Source organism: Miniopterus natalensis, chromosome 10 (genome assembly GCF_054644295.1).
Source record: "Miniopterus natalensis isolate mMinNat1 chromosome 10, mMinNat1.hap1, whole genome shotgun sequence".
Taxonomy (NCBI): Eukaryota; Metazoa; Chordata; class Mammalia; order Chiroptera; family Miniopteridae; genus Miniopterus; species Miniopterus natalensis.
In genome coordinates this window covers 40,053,406-40,070,208 of record NC_142090.1, presented here as the reverse complement: position 1 = coordinate 40,070,208, position 16,803 = coordinate 40,053,406, and the positions used below count along the sequence as shown (strand labels likewise).

Genomic DNA, 16,803 nt, shown 5'->3' with positions numbered 1-16,803 from the left:
GACCCAGGAAAAATGAGTCCTGAATAGCAAAGTAGATTCTGACAGAATAGAACTAATTTGCTAAGCTACACCTTGAAATTCCAAAAGCTATGCCAGATGTCAAAAAGATAATTTTTAAACTTCCTATTTGCTCTAACTTATATTAAGTAAACTGTAAGTAAATGTAGTACCAAAAATAATGATCTACTTTTTAGAAGGTAGGCCTATATTTTTCTTGTGATTATACTGGAAGTAAAATGGAATCAGCAATATTCTGCACTTGTTTCATATCAACTGTTACTTGCCCTTGGCTAACAGGCAAAAGGTATTTTCAAGTCCACATTCCCAATGCAGCTTTTCAATCATTAAGATACCTTTTCATTTTCTTGACTATTCTCCATGGCTCAGGTTTCTTCCTTTAAAATAGAGTCCAGAATATGTTGTGAGTGACTCTATTATGAAAGCCAAGAGCAATCTAATTTCTTTAACCTTCCAGGTATGATATGAATTGCCATTTGTATCTTTTAGAAATGACCACCACAACAAGTGGTATCTTTTCCCTTTGTTACAGCCCTCTCAGTTCAGCCATTCTTTTGGCTCTATAGAACCACTACAGAGATGGAGACATGCTTTTACCATATTATTGGCCCAAGCAATCAGATGGCCTCTCCACTTCACACTTCTTATGTTCCCTTCCCCTTCATGCAGAACAGAAGACTTCCATCTGCTCATCCAAGACCGTTCAAACAGTAGCAACTACGGACAAATGTTACAAAAACAGATTTTTAGAAACCAAGCAGCATGTACTAGATTCCCTTCTTACTATTTTTGCCTGGCCACTGACCAAATGACAAAGTTATTCTCAACAATTTTTAAAGTAGACTTATAGTATTACATAATTGGCATTTTGGAAAGAATTTCCATTACATTTTATCCTGCCCAGATGTATGAATGTTGAAGTTACTACAAAGTCAAGCCACAAGATGGCACCAAAATACCAAAATTCATGGACAATACTGAACATCAGTCAGTCAAAATATCTGTATCACAAAATGTTCTTCAAATGATTGCCCAAGAATTAATTTATTTGGTAAACTGGGAAATCAAAACCTCATAGTTTTCCCCTGAAAATAAGAAAATATTAGTTATAAATTAAATCACGACAGTTAGAAGCAGTCTGTTTTTCATTTAAAATCATTTTAAAATGACATTTGAGCAGTAATTTATGTCATAAGATAAATTTGCTTTAGGAGTAAACTTCTTTTAAAAGTTCAGAGTAGCTACAGTCTTTATTTTAAAGGGAAGAATTTATAATAAAAATATCTGCTGGATAAGTTTTTTACCAAATATAACTGGTCCAAACCTTTAAGACTGTAGTTCTAATAATTCATGCATTATTAAGGACACAATAAAATAGTTTTCCTTGATATATCCAATTTAAATACTTTAAGACATTTATACAAAAATATAATACATACAAGATATAATTTATACAACGTATAGCTTATGATATATAACTTCATACATAATCCTGAAATATGTTTACCTTTTTTTTCTTAATATATCTTTATTGTTTTCAGAGAGAGGAAGGGAGAGGAAGAGAGAGAGATAGAAACATCAATGATGAGAGAGTCGTCATTGATCGGCTGTCTCCTGCACACCCCCCACTGGGGCTCGAGCCCGCAATCCAGGTATTTAAAACCAGTGCTGATGACATACAGAATTTTTAAAATTCCTATTATCAGAGTCAATTTCAGTTTACCTTAGTATATTTTGTGTCCCTCCCCACTCCCAGAGAAGGAGGAAAATAGGTAACAGGAGAAAATAAATCCACATTTTACATTTTTTAATATATCTTTCTCAATAGTTAGGCTCATATAGTCAGAAAGTACAAAATAAAGAAAAAAATCCTAAAATTAAATAAGTGTCCATCTTGCCCTGGCCAGTGCTGCTCAGTGGTTAGAGTGTTGGCCTGCATACCAAAGAATCATGGGTTTGATTGTGATCAAGGGCACATACCTCCCTTGCAGGTTCGATCCCTATTTCCAGTTGAGGTGCATCCAGGAGGCAACTAGGCCATGTGTCTCTCTCACATCAATGTTTCTCTCTCTCTCCCCCTCCCTTCCTCCCTTTTACTCTGTGAAAAAGCAATGGAGAAAATATCCTCAGGTGAGGATTAACAAGAAACAAACAAACAAAAATGAAACCAGTAAGTCCACGCCTGGAAATTAATGATAAGAAATGATCAGACAAGTGAGTAAAGATGTTTGTAAAGTCACTTACAACAGCCAGAAATAGGCTAAAAACTGGGGAATGATTGAGTAAAATGCGGTAGAGCTACAGATATGAAGCGTATACATCCACTTTTAAATGATTTTATATACTTATATTTATTAACATAAAAAGATGTTCAGGGCATATAAAATAAAAGAGCAGATAGTAAAACAGTATTAAATATGATGACCTTTAAATAAAATATGAATGTGTATCCATATATAAAAATCTAAAGATATATTATAATTATAATTAATTCTAGAAATAAGTGATAGATTTTTATATTATTTGTTTTATAATTATTCTGCATGAAACGTGAATTATTTTTATAATGTTAATAACTATAGAGATAAAAATCCATTCTCTTATTTTTACAGTCAGGATAATTTAAGGTAACAGTTGAAACAAAACAATAAAACACTATCAAAAATTCACTGGAAGTTACAGAAAGAAGGAATGCGTGAAGCATACTGAATATGTATTAGAATTAATTCACATTAAACTGTAACTTTTTTTTTAAATAAAATAATAACTACAGAAAATTGTTAATAAAGTCTTGCAATAGCAACCAAAATCCAAATCACTCCAACTGATCCTTTCTGTTGTGGTTGGTGTTCTTTTTGGTTATGGGAAAAAGTTGAGGCCAGCTGGATCCTGGCCTCCCTTTGTCTTTTGCTCTAGCTCCAAAGAAAACTTCCAGCAGAGGGCAAGAAGAAAAGGGAGAGAATTCTGAATTCAGTCCATCTCCTGGTTGAGTCTGAGTTTCCAGAGCTGTATTACAATAAATCTTGTGTTCCATGCTCTGACATAGAATCAAAGCAGCAAAGAAGCTTCTCTTTTAATGATATTTTTGTAGTACAGACAGCACATGGCATTCTGTGCAACTGATGGTATGCTCAAAAAAGTGGGGTGAGGGAGGCTAATATACTAACTTCTATAAATGAAACAAATGTTAATTTACATTACAATTTTAGACATGACTCGTTATTTTCTGATGTTTTTCAAATAGCAGTAGTTTCAATCACTTTACCTTTATATTTTGTGGATGAAAAATAAGTAATAATCTCTATATAAATAGCTTTAAATATATTAGGAAGATCATTGTTTAAAAGAATTCTTTTCAAGTCAAATAACGTCCCCTAATTTCTTGGTCCAGTATATGTTTTAGGGTCATGCTGGTTTTATCAGGGGATAATGAGTACCATATTCCAGCCTGTTGACTGAGATTCATGTATTTGTCTTTCATCTACCAGACTGCAAATATATTGGGGATAGAGAACACATCTTATACTTTGCTAGACACGCAAGGCATAATAAGTAACAAATACTGAGTAGGCTTCCCTGGGTCTACTAGTCTTACTCTTTCCTTCACTGTTCATACACACAATGTGTTTGCTTTACGAGGATCTACATAATTCCCCAAAACCCTCATTACTTAGCCCATATGTAGTTAGTGATGTCTAGTGGAATTTGCCCTAATCTCAAAAATCTAAAGAACCTTGTGACTGTTTATATAATTAATATATATATCTTTGCTTTGCCCTGCCCAGTGTGGCTCAGTTGGTTGAGCATCATCCCATGCACCAAAAGGTCACCAGTTCGATTCCCAGGTCATGACACATGCCCAGGTTGTGGGCTCGATCCCTAGTTGAGGGCGTATAGTAGACAGCTGATCAATGTTCTCTCTTACACAGATGTTTCTCTCTTCCTCTCCCTTCCAATCTCTCTAAAATCAATAAAAACATACATTTTCTATTTTATATATATCCTTGCTTTGAGAAAGGACTCACTTATTTTGACCCCATGTTCTACTCCTGAAATGTTGGTCTACTTCCCTTTGTTCAATGCCAGAGGATATAATTTGTGTACAGCTTGTCAAAAATTTGAAAACTACTTTTAAGGCTAATCTTTCCCTATTCAGTTTAGATAACTGCAGTTCCTTTATTTCAGGGATGTCAACTCGACCTGAACAGTGTTTATCTGAAATGTGTGTGTTTGCACACCTGCAGAACGCTATCTGGGTTTGCTGCAGAGCCCACTTCTCCCATTGTCTCTGACCTAGCCTGCTTCTTCTCTACATTACCTGCCCAACCCTTGAAGCATTCATTTCTGCATTCCCCCTCCACTCCACTTTATTCTTTACTAATGAGTCCTATTTTCCAATCCACACATAGTATAAAACTTTAAATGTCAGCTAATAATTATGGAATAATTTTCCATTACTGCCCTTTGAAACTCTCCAAATACATCTGCTGCACATGCAAGATTTGATTTATAACATTTTGTAGGACATACAGTTTCATACAGAAGGGAGAAGGACCAGATAATCCACTCTCCATTTGCTTTTTTAATCCTAATCTATGGGAATTTCAAGCAGAAACACATTGTGTGGCAGGAATGCCAAGGCAAGTTGTGCTTCAGTGATTTAAGTAAGGATAAACTGCTTTTCTTACAAATATTCTACGCTAATTTAACTACCACAAAACTATCTGCCTGTATTTCACTGACATTTAATAAAATCCATTTCTTTCTTCTAGTCATAAAACTGCCTAGAGAACTACCGAGCACGAATGTTCTACAAAGCATTTTAGAGGGTTAACTATTGAGTGAACTACCATAAAAGCAGCTGGTTAATTTATTTGGTTCATCCTCCACATCCTGTAACAGAGAATTGTCATTATCACAATACTGAGAGCAATTTAAGCTCAACAGGAGCTAAGTACAGAGAGAGAAACTGTTTCCAAAAGGTCTATTTTTTTTGTTATTGTTGGAGAAAGTATTTTAGGGCTTTATTTCCCATAAATCCACATTCTGGCAGTCAGCACTCTCAGTACTTATATTTCAATAGGAGTCCTCACATCTTCAGCAATATACTTTATTCTTCTATGTTTTGTGCTGATAAATCTATCTAGTACTTTCCTATACTACAGAGTGGTCAGGATGCACATCCCAGAATCTCCCTCACGTGGTGAGATTCCTACAGGGCTGTAATAAAGCTGCTGATTCTGGTCGCGTAACACCTGTCATTACCCATCACCCACTCTTCCCTGATGGAGGAAAGGAAGTATGACTGGCCCCTTTTTAATCATCTTGTGATCTTTCAAGTATATAAATCACTGGACTCCTTCAGGCTTCCTAAACACCAGCAACACTGCTTGCTCTCAGGCAGACAAGAAAGTAGGAAAGACTGGGCTGGGGTGTAAGGCCCTGGGCAGGTCTCAGATACCAGGTGCATTCCTACAGGAAAGACCAAGGGGCTTAGAGAACACAAGATAAAGCACTTAATCAGAGAAGATTCCAGAGTAGAGAAACAAAGAAATAAAAGCAAACCCGGAAAATTACAACATGCCGAACCAAAATAAGATTTTTCTCCTTAAAAACAGACAAAGGGAATAATGATGATAAGGACTTGTCACAGAAAGACTTACAAACCCAAAATGAGGAATGAAATTTTAAAAGTCAAGAAGGCAAGTGAGAAAAAAATTAGCGAGCTCAGAGAAGATCTGGGATGGTAGGTGGCTGTTGATGGCAGACAGGAGGCTTGAATCTTAATGGAGGCAGGAGTGGCTGGAAGAAGAACCCAGTGAACACTATCAGACAGTGCCTTTGTCTTGCTTCTTTCTGACTTTGGCTCAGTACCAAACTTTAAAACACACAGCTTTTTCAAACACCATCAAGAGAGAACATAAGACATGTAGGAAGATAAAGGGAATTTCCCAAATATATCATTGCTTTAAATGCAATGGTTATTTTCTGAACAAGTTATAATCCTTCAAACTCCTTTCCCTTAAGGTAATTAACATCTTTAAAAGCAGTTAAATACAGTCCAAATACTGCTACTGAAGAAGTGTTTGTACACAGACGATTCTCAGAGCCCACTTGAAAGGCTGCTTGCTTCACGCAGTATTTGAGTGAACACAGCTCCAATGCCACACAGGTTCTAGAAAAGCCCTCCAAGTTAACTAATCCTGTGAAAACATGTAGACAGGATAATGTTTTGAAATTTAAATCCTGTGAAAACTATGTAGACAGAATAATGTTTTGAAATTTAAAAATACTTCATGTATCAACATAAGGAACATCCAATTTACTGACCAAGAAAATCCAAGCTATGGGTTCAATGTGATAACAAGAAGCTAAATACTAGCAGTGCCACTTAGGAGCAGTTTCCTTTATATTAAAAACTAGTGCCCTGGCCCGGGTGGCTCACTGGTTAGAGTGTCAGCCTGAGGGCTGGTGTGATTCCTGGTCAAGGGCACATAGCTGGGTTGTAGGTCTGATTCTCAGCCTTGGTAGGGGTGCATGCAGGAGGGAACCAATCAATGTGTTTCTCTCACTTTGATGTTTTTCTCTCTCTCTCTCTCTCTCTCCCTCCTTCCTTCCCTTTCACTCTCTCTAAAAATCAATGGAAAAAATATCCTCGGGTGAGGATTAACAACAAAAAACCTAGTGTAAATTTATGTATCTACCTGCCCACTATATGGGTTTAGGAATCAACTGTAACCAGCATGCGAAGTAGACTCCTATTTAAACTAGCAATCTGCAATTTCTGCATATGCAAACTCACAATTGCAAATGTGATTTCAGAAATAAATAGGGGTATTCTAAAACAATTTTACCATTAAAACAAACAAACAAACAAATTTCCATTATAGAATCCACAGACTTAACAGATCTGATTGTTCAAACACCTTGGGTCTGCTTTTCAGTTTGTAGCTGTCTGAAGCTACATTTCCCAGGGCTGGGTTCAAAGTTGGAACCCTTCAGCAGCAAAGGAGAGAAGACACAAAGGTCATCCACAGGGTAATTAAAGTTGAATTCATGTTCTATGTGATGAATATTTCTAATTTTAACTATACATAATCTCAATCATAGATGACTGCAGGGAGATCTTTGCACAGTGAGGATATGGAAAAATAAAATAAAAAACTGCTGCCCTGGCCGAGTGGATCAGTTGGTTGGAGTGTCCTCCTGTGCACCAAAAAGGTTTCGGGTTTGATTCCTGCTCAGGGCACATACCTAGGTTGTGGGTTCCATCCCAGGTCGGGGCTCCTACGGGAGGCAACCGATAGAACTTTCTCTTTCTCTCTCTCTCCCCGCCACCTTCCTCTCTCTCTCAAAATCAATAAAAACATCATTAGTTGAGGATTAAAAAAAAATACAAAATTGCTAAGTCTTGAATATAACAAAAAAGTCACATGAACACACATGTTTATGTATTTGAACAAGCACTTCACGCAATTAAAAAAGGCAAAGGGGGAAAAAACAAAAGGTCAGGACACTATATAAGAAACCAAGTCAAATGAACCTGGGAGTGCTGGCCTGTCCTTGACAGCCTCTGTGGAAGCGGCAGGACTGATGGTTTGGGACAGATGCACATCTGTTAGTAGAACGTATTCATCCTCTTTTACACAATCCAGTGTCTACTCTAAAGTCTCATTATGACTCCTATATAAGGTCTCTCTGGGAGAAAGAATAATTATTACAGATTTAGCCAAAATTGGAGAAAAGGCTGCAGGCTATTCAGTAAGCAGCAATATTTCATGATCAAACTAACAATAAATATCAAATGGACAGTCTTCATTGTCCAGGCTTCTATGGTAATATCAAGAGCTGCCCCGAGCAAAGAATATAATCAGACAAATCACATAGGAAGATATATAAGTGGTTAGTAAATAAAAATGTCCAAACTCACTAATAATTTAAAGAAGTTACAAAATAGAACAATGAACTCTATTTGCATATTAAATTGGCAAATACGATGTAGTGAAACAGGTCGGCTCACACACAGGTAGTGTAAAATTGGTATGTGTTCAGAAATGCAATTTTACTTAGCAGTATGTATCAAAAGCCTAAAAAGTAACCATAATCTTTGACTCAGTAATTCCCAAATTAGGACTAGGTGCTAGAAAATCATTCAAAAGCATAGACTAAAGTTCATGCCCAAAGATTTCTAGCTTCCTTACAGCATGATGTGATAACCAAATACTGGATACAAGCTAATGTCCAATAATATGAGAATGGTTAAGAAAATTAAATAGATCCTTAGGATGGAATATTATATAACCATTAAAGAATATTTGAGCCCTGGCTGATGTGACTCTGGTTAGAGCATGGGTCATGGGTTCAATTCCCAGTCAAGGGTAAGTACCTAGGTTGCAGGTTTGATCCCCCGCGCAGGTTGGGGTGCATTTGGAGAGGCAACCAATTGATGTCTGTCTGTCTGTCTCTATTTAGCTCTCTCTCTCTCCTCCCTTCTACTCTATCTAAAATCAATGGAAAAATATCCTCAGGTGAGGATTAACAAAAGAATATCTGAGCTAAGAAAATAATGTTGGGAATTTTATTTGATTTACAATGTTATAATGTTAAGTTAAAAAGAGATCCAAAGAGCCCGGCCGGGCGTGGCTCAGCGGTTGAGCATCGACCTAGGATCCAGGCGATCGGGGTTCGATTCCCAGTCAGTGCACATGCCCGGGTTGCGGGCTCGATCAATGACGCTCTCATCATTGATGTTTCTATCTCTCTCTCTCTCCCTCTCCTTTCCTCTCTCTGAAGTCAATAAAGATATATTTTTTTTAAAAAAAGAGAGATCCAAAGAGTTGAGATTACTTATACATTCTTTTATTATTATTATTTTTATTATAAAAGTAATGCCTGTTTACTACCAAAAAAAAGAAGAAAATACCAACGATGGCCAGAAGAACATTCTTAATACTGCCCGGACATGGTTAACAATAGAATAGCCATACTGTTAATAATTTGCTATATAGTCTTTCATAAATATTGCTACATACTTAATCATATTTCTACCAAAAAATAAAATCAAATCAGACCATACACATATTTTTGTAAAATACCTCAATTGAAGCAATCTAGCTAATGTTGGGCATCTGAATTATTCCAACTGAGAAAGAGAGAAGCTGACATCCAGGAACTGGCCTGGCACTCACAGCTAGGCCTTAGTGTTCTCTAGATGAATATAAATAATTTTGCAGGATATCAGCATTAGACGAGGCCTCATGACCATGAAAGATCAGGATAAAAACAATATCACTCCATTATCACGTCTGAATGCAGACAAAATATGTTTTCCAAGCCATGTGAATAACCAAACAGTCCCCTAACCAGGCTAAAATGGAGACTGTTGCTTCTTCACCAATTATGTTTTTAACCTTGATTTAGCCTTTCCTCCTCCTAGATAAGACTTATTAAAATACCCAATGATAGCCCAGCCAGGCGTGGCTCAGTGGTTGAGCATCGACCTAGGATCCAGGCGACTGGGGTTCAATTCCCGGTCAGGGCACATGCCTGGGTTGCAGGCTCAATCCCCAGTCAGGAGCATGCAGGAGGCAGCTGATCAATGACTTTCTCATCACTGATGTTTCTATCTATCTCCCTCTCCTTTCTTCTCTCTGAAATCAATAAAGATATATTTAAAAAAAACAAAAACCCAATGATAGAATTATATATTGCTTCCTGACAGCATCCCATCTAGAGCAAAGCCCCTTTTCCTTAAACCCTCCCAAATCACCTCCTATCAGCACAAATCCTATAATAACTTCTTTCCAACACCCCCTTCCTCACATCCCATTAGTGTGTTCCTGGTGCTCACTGGCAGCATGTCAAGACACAGCTAATTCACTACTGTTAGACATTTAGTTTGTTCCAATTTTCACTGTTACACACATATCAAAGAGGAATATTGGCTGAAATTCAATTAGAAAATTGAAAGGAAACAAACAAACAACAGGGGAGAAAATCCAAAATGCATAATGACAAAAGATTGCAAAAGATTACCCCATGGTGATAAATACATACATACACACACATTTTTCCTTCTCAGAAGACTCAGAATACTCATTTTCCTACCAAATCACCATTCAGATTAATCGTCTTACTGTCTAACTGCTTTCCACCAATAGCATTCTACCTATCTGCTTTTGGAAATATACTGTCATTCCTGAAATCCAGATATTATATATTCACAGACCCAACATAGTCCCTGACACAAAACTGTCCTCAAGAAACCAAAGACTCTAGTGAAACTAATGTGATTTAGTTTGTATTGGTGACACCAACTTACAATGGCTGCAACCGACCCCTTGCTTTATATAACCTTATCTTTAAAAAGGAGGGGAGAAAAAGGAAAAAACCTCCCAAAGCTAGTAACAGTAATTAATAGAGCCTTGTTTTAAAAAAAAGACAGAGAAAACCTCCCAGTGTTAATGACAGTCAACTGGTATTAAACCCAAGAACACATGATAAGTATTCTGAACTAGGCAATGATTCTTGCATAGTTATTTGCTATTCAAAATACAGGTGCACAATCACAGCACTCTCAACATGTAAAGGAAAATACTTTCAGCAGGAGCAAAGACAGTTTGATTGCTCTAGGAAGACAGATAGATAGTAGACTTAACATCAGAAGTCAGGGGAATGCTGCAATCCATATGGACACATTACAGATAGAAAAGTTAGCGGAACTCATTAAAGAAAAAAGGTTTCTATTCTCAACAGGCTTTTGATGGATATGAAACAAGGAGGACCACTGAGGATAATGAAGTTGCCATGGATCCATCTCAAAGGCTTTGGGAGTCCTACATATTGACATGAAAAAAGTAATTAATATTTGAGACAAATAAACTTAATTTTGAAAGCAGTGAAGAACACCTATTTTCCAGACTATAAATGATTTCTATTTTAAGCACTGCATTTCTATTTTTAGCTTCAGCCAGTTCAGCACATAAAGAAAAATCCACCCAAATATACTTTTATAATAATATAGCTATTTTACAACTTGGTTTTATAAACATACAAAAATTATTGTGAACATTGTATTTGTGTTTTACTTCCTATTAACTGGTGGTTTTTAATCAATGTTGGTATGTTTAAAGCATGAAATGAATTTCTAGAAATGGAACTTTAATTTACAGCATAGTACACAGTAGAAATTAAGATATTTATTTACGACAGTTCAACACGCAACCACTAGGACATAAAACTGATAGCTGCCTGTGCAGCAATGTGTGAGAAAAGTTTGTATGTAGAAGGCTGCCTAAGATCAAGCATCTGACCACTTGCAGAAGCATCATCCTGGAGGTCCACTGGACAGCAGACCAAGAGTGATAACTGATGTCAAATCCCTTTTGACCCCAAGAACTCCAGTTCCAATCTGACCAGAAGATAAGCAAACACATAAGGAAGCACCTCTACATTCCCATGTTTAGCAGTCACAGTGGTTCACTGGGCCATCTAAGATCTAAAAATATTTGAATTATTGCAAAAAACCACTCTATCGAATCCTCTTCCAATAAAGATTCAAAACGCAATTTGCTGTTGCAAATCACCACTGAAAATTTACAAAAGCTAGTTGATGCTACCATAACCTTTGTCCTTCAAGTAAAGTTTGCTACACGACTTCAGCTGTGAACAATGAGACACTTTTCCTCATTTCATTCACACAGATACTTTCATTTGCTGAGTGACACTTTCCAGCTTACAAAGCAACTTGTCCCTGCGGACAGGCCCCCTCATTTTATTCCACCACAACACCAAACAGCTGACTACCTAGTTTCTAAAAATGAACTCTGCTGCTACCAGCACTGAGACAATTTAATAATTTGTCAAATAGTAGAACCAGTTATAAAGTATATTTCAGAGTTCAAAGGTAAAGGTCATAGAAAGCTAAAGTTCATCTGCTAACAGAAAAAGTTGAGCAATTAAAAAAAAAAAATCCAGACAAGATCTGCTTGGTAGACTTATTTCTAAGAAACGTCATTGCTATGCTCATGTATTAGAATTCCTGCTACATAAGGAGGTCTCACTTAAAAAAAAAAAATCGATTGGTTCACACATTGGAAAGCTCTATCCAATGGCCTTTTAAAAGATGTGCTTTCTCTTTTTTTTCCAACATGGAAAAAAACAGAATTTAGAATAAGCTTTTTATATGCTCATGTGTCAGGCAGGGGAGTCCATAAATCTAGCTATAGCATTCAACTACTAAGAAGTTACCTTGAAAACCTAAAATAGCCCGGCCGGGCATGGCTCAGCGGTTGAGCGTCGACCTAGGATCTAGGCAATCAGAGTTCGATTCCTGGTCAGGGCACATGCCCGGGTTGCGGACTCGATCAATGACTCTCTCACCATTGATGTTTCTCTCTCTCTCCCTCGCCTTTCCTCTCTCTGAAATCAATAAAGATATATTTTTTTTTTTAAAAAAAAGAAAACCTAAAATAAAAGTGTATGCAGGACAGAACTATAGCCTCCTTTTCCTAGTCCCTGATGGATAACGAATCTCTCTAAAGACTAAGAAGCTGAAATCTTTAAAGGAAATATCAACAAATGTGTCAAACTGCAGTATCAGGTTTTTTTCTGTTATATTGCTGTTTTGCAGGGCTATTCTCGAATGTATGTCCTAATTATTTTAAAAAATGTTTTAAGGAATTAAAACTTTTAATAAAATCAAGACAACTAAAATATTGTTAGACATCTCTTTCAAGTGTTCTCATGAAATAACATCATTAATATCTCATTGTGGGATTTCTATTTTTCCTATTTCGCTTCTCTAGTCTCCATGCCACTTTCATCATTTCTAGAAGTTGGCATGTAATTCCAAGATTAATTTGGCTGTCAGTCTAGGGAAGATCAGTGTTCTTAAGGGTTAAAAATGTCATTATTTCACATTATACCTTCATCTGTCTAGTCTTTGCTCCAATTTTTTTGATGATTAGATTATTTCTTAAAGGCAGAAGGTCATAACCTCTCAATTACATGGTATTTGTTTTTACTTTCTTTTCCTCCCATTGTCTTCAATCTGCTCTAAACAGAGAGGTCTTGATATCTACAATAATAATTATTGCATGATTATCACCATTAGCTAAATGTTGAACTCTTCAAACTTGTTCTGGTTAGTTTATGGTGGTAGATGAAAAAAAAGTGTGGTTGGAATGAGTGGTGGTATGATTGGGCCAGCATAAATTTTTGCTTTTCTCATTTTTTCTAAGGTCTAAAATGTTGTAACTCAGTTATTGAAAAAAATGCAGCTCCTCCTAAAAATTTGCTAACAGCCCCAGCTGGCTTCAATTCTGGTAAAGGGCAAGTTCCTCTGTTGCAGGCTGGATCCTCAGCCCAGGTCAGGGCGTGTGCGGGAGGCAACCAATTGATGTGTCACACATATCAATGTTTCTCTCTCCCTTCCACTCTCTCTGAAAAGCAATGGAAAAAATATCCTCAGGTGAGGATTAAAAAAAAAAAAATTGCTAACACTTCAAGATGAAAATAATCATTTTATAATACTACCCCTTTCTTAATTAAAAGCCTTTTTCTTGGTTTGAAAAATCAAAGATATATTCCTTAATGAGATTTAGAAATATTTCCTTAAATATCTTCAACTAAATAAATATACTTTAAAACAAACAAAACACACTAATGCCAATACTGCAAAGTTTGAGTGATCTTTAAATGTACAGACACATACAGGAGAGAAGGAAGAACTTTCTCTGGAGATTTCTGCAAACCACATCAAACTGCAGTACATTTTGGAAATCTCTAGTTATTTAACTGTATACAAAGAGGTCACTATAGTTTACTGAATAAACACTACTTTTTATTATTAACTAAAAACATATTTACATAATAAACTTTAATGAATCCAAAAAAAATCAGTCAATACTTTGTATGCTTCAAACATTTACAGACCAATATTTCTTAAGCCTCTAACAAAAGGAGAAGAAATTCTCATGGTTTTTTAAAGGGAAGGAACTTAAAATTTAAATGCCTAAAGAACAGTTCATTTGTTTGTCATCCCATAGGTAATTATAGCAAAATTAGTGGCTCTCAAACCTAAAAGGGGTATTGGTACAAGAACTGATACACAGATCAAAAGAATTGAAAGTCCAGAAATTTATGGTTAACTTATTTTTGACAATGGGCCAAGACAATGGTGAGCAAAACAGTATTTTCTACAAATGGTCCTAGGACACCTGGACATCCATATGCAAAAGAATGAATTTGGACCCCTACCTTACACCATAAATAAAAATTAACTCAAAGTGGATTCCAGGCCCTAGTCGGTTTGGTTCAGTGGTTATAGCATCGGCCTGTGGACTGAAGGATCCCAGGTTTGGTTTTAGCCAAGGGCATGTACCTCGGTTGCAGGCTCTATCCCTGTCCCCAGCAGGGGCACATGCAGGAAGCAACCAATTGATCTGTCTCTCACATTGATGTTTCTCTCTTTCTCTTTCCCCACCCCTTCCACTTTCTCTGAAAAGCAATGGAAAAAATATTCTTGGGTGAGGATTAAAAAAAAAAAGTGGATTCTAGGACTAAATTTAAGAGTTAAAACTACACAACTCTTAGAAGAAAACACAGGTATAAATCTTCATGACCCTTGGATTAAGCAATGACTTCTTAAATATAACACAGAAAACACAAGTGTCAAAAGAAAAAAGAAACAGTTAAATGAGATTTCATCAAAATTAAAAGCTTCTGTACTTCAAATAACACTTCAATAAAGTAAAAAGACAACAAACAGACTGGGGGAAAATATCTGCAAATCATATATAGATAAGGAACATGTATCCAGAATATATAAAGAATGTACAACTGCATAATAAAAAGACAAATAGTTCAATCAAAAAGTGGGCAAAAAAGTGAAACAGACATTCCTCTAAAGAAGACATGCGAATAGCCCATAAGCACATGAAAAGATGCTCACATCATTAGTTATTATTAAATGGAAATCAAAACAACAATGACATACTATTTCACACCCAACAGATGGCTATAATCAAAAACAGATAAAATTGAGTATTAGTGATAATATGGAGAATTAACTCTCACACATTGCCAGTGAGAATGTGAAATGGTGTGGTCACTTTAGAAAACAGTTTGACAATTCTTCAAAGTGTTCAGCAGAGAGTTAACCATATAATAATTCCACACCCAAGAATGAAAATACACGGCCACACAAAAAGCTGTGCATGAATGTTCACAGTAGCATTCATAATAGTCAAAAGGTAGAGCAACCCAAATGTCCATCAACTAATAAATGTCTAAATAAAATATATATCCATACAATAAAATATGATTTGGCCATAAAAAGAAATTAAGTACTGATATATGCTATAATATGGATGTACCTAGAAAACTAATGAAAGATGTCAGAAAAGAAGGCTGCGTACTGTATGAGTCCACTTACACAAAATATCCAGAATTTATTTGAATGAAAATTTTTCTGAATTTATCAGAATGGAAAAATTTATAGAGAAATGAAGTAGGTTAGTGATTTGCTAGTACTGGGAAGGGAAAGAAGGTGGATAGAGAGTGATGCTAATACGGGTACAAGGTTCCTTTATTGGGATGATATTCTAAAATTACATTATGGTGATGATTGCACAACTCTGTAAATATACTAAAAATCACTGAACTTTGAACTTTATGGTATACAAATTATATATCAACAAAACTATTAAAAATCTAAAGGAGGTGACTTAACATCACTTACATTGACATGTGTAATCATATGATTCTTCACTTCAACACATCACACATTCACACATATACTTTTATCAGATACTAAACCTGTAGGGTTTTTTTTTTCTTTTAAATTATTTTAATCCAGAAATTCTACCTTAATAATATCATTTTTAAAAAGTTTTTCACCAGATGACTTGAACTGTTTTTATTTTGTATACACTCAATTAAACATCTTTTTGTTCTTGGAAAGAAATGTCTACAGATGTGTTCCTGGAGAACAGAATAGAAAAAATGAGATATCAGAATGTTCTCTCATAGAACACTGAACATAGGAAAACTTGTCAAGTAGTATAACCAGAGATGAACCAAATCCATGATTTTCTAGCCTGTTTTGGCATTTAGTGAATTCTACTTATTTTACTGCTTATCAGAATGTATATCTCTGTATAAATTCCAGCCTCCTTCCTCATTACCTCATCTGCATTTGGATGATGGGCTGCTCTGTTGTCTGCATAATGTTCATATATCTACTCAGTGAGCTCTGGCCCAAACAGCTACATTCACACTATATCCTAAGATATCTGTAAGTGATATAAAATGTTAAATAGAAGGATGAAGAATATGTTATTAGCACAGTTAACCCAGGTATACTGCATGTTGACAAGACATTCAGGCAGCAAAACTGTTATGGCAAACCTGATGAGACTACAGGTATCCCTCACAGGATAAAAGTAATCATTAAACTCCACAAATAAGCTGATTATTAAGAACAGAAATCAATACAGAAATATCCCACCTTCAGAGTTTGAGTCTTACCACTTGGACATCTCTACTCATACTATCTCTAATATGCTCTTTCATTTCAGAAATAGGGAACAACTATAAAATATCTAACTCCTGAAATTAGAAACTAGAACTCAAAACTGCATCCCACACTAGGGAAATACTTAAGCCACAGTGATTTATAAACATTTTAAGTTACTGATATTTTATGAGAATTAGTATTAAAAAGACAGCAGACATCTTAGAAGCTGCTTCTCCTGCCCCAGTCAAGCCTTCAGATAACTGCAG

General features: G+C 35.9%; 1 protein-coding gene across 4 annotated transcripts in view; it reads right to left on the bottom strand.

Moving 5' to 3' along the window:
- VPS41 (VPS41 subunit of HOPS complex) overlaps window positions 1–16,803 on the bottom strand; it is a 184,681-nt gene that overhangs the window by 94,982 nt on the left and 72,896 nt on the right. For all 4 annotated transcript variants that reach the window (XM_087821080.1, XM_016199147.2, XM_087821082.1 and 1 more), the window contains one exon: window positions 616–735. In XM_087821080.1, coding sequence (XP_087677206.1) covers window positions 616–735 — 120 coding nt within the window. The remainder of the gene's footprint in view (window positions 1–615; window positions 736–16,803) is intronic.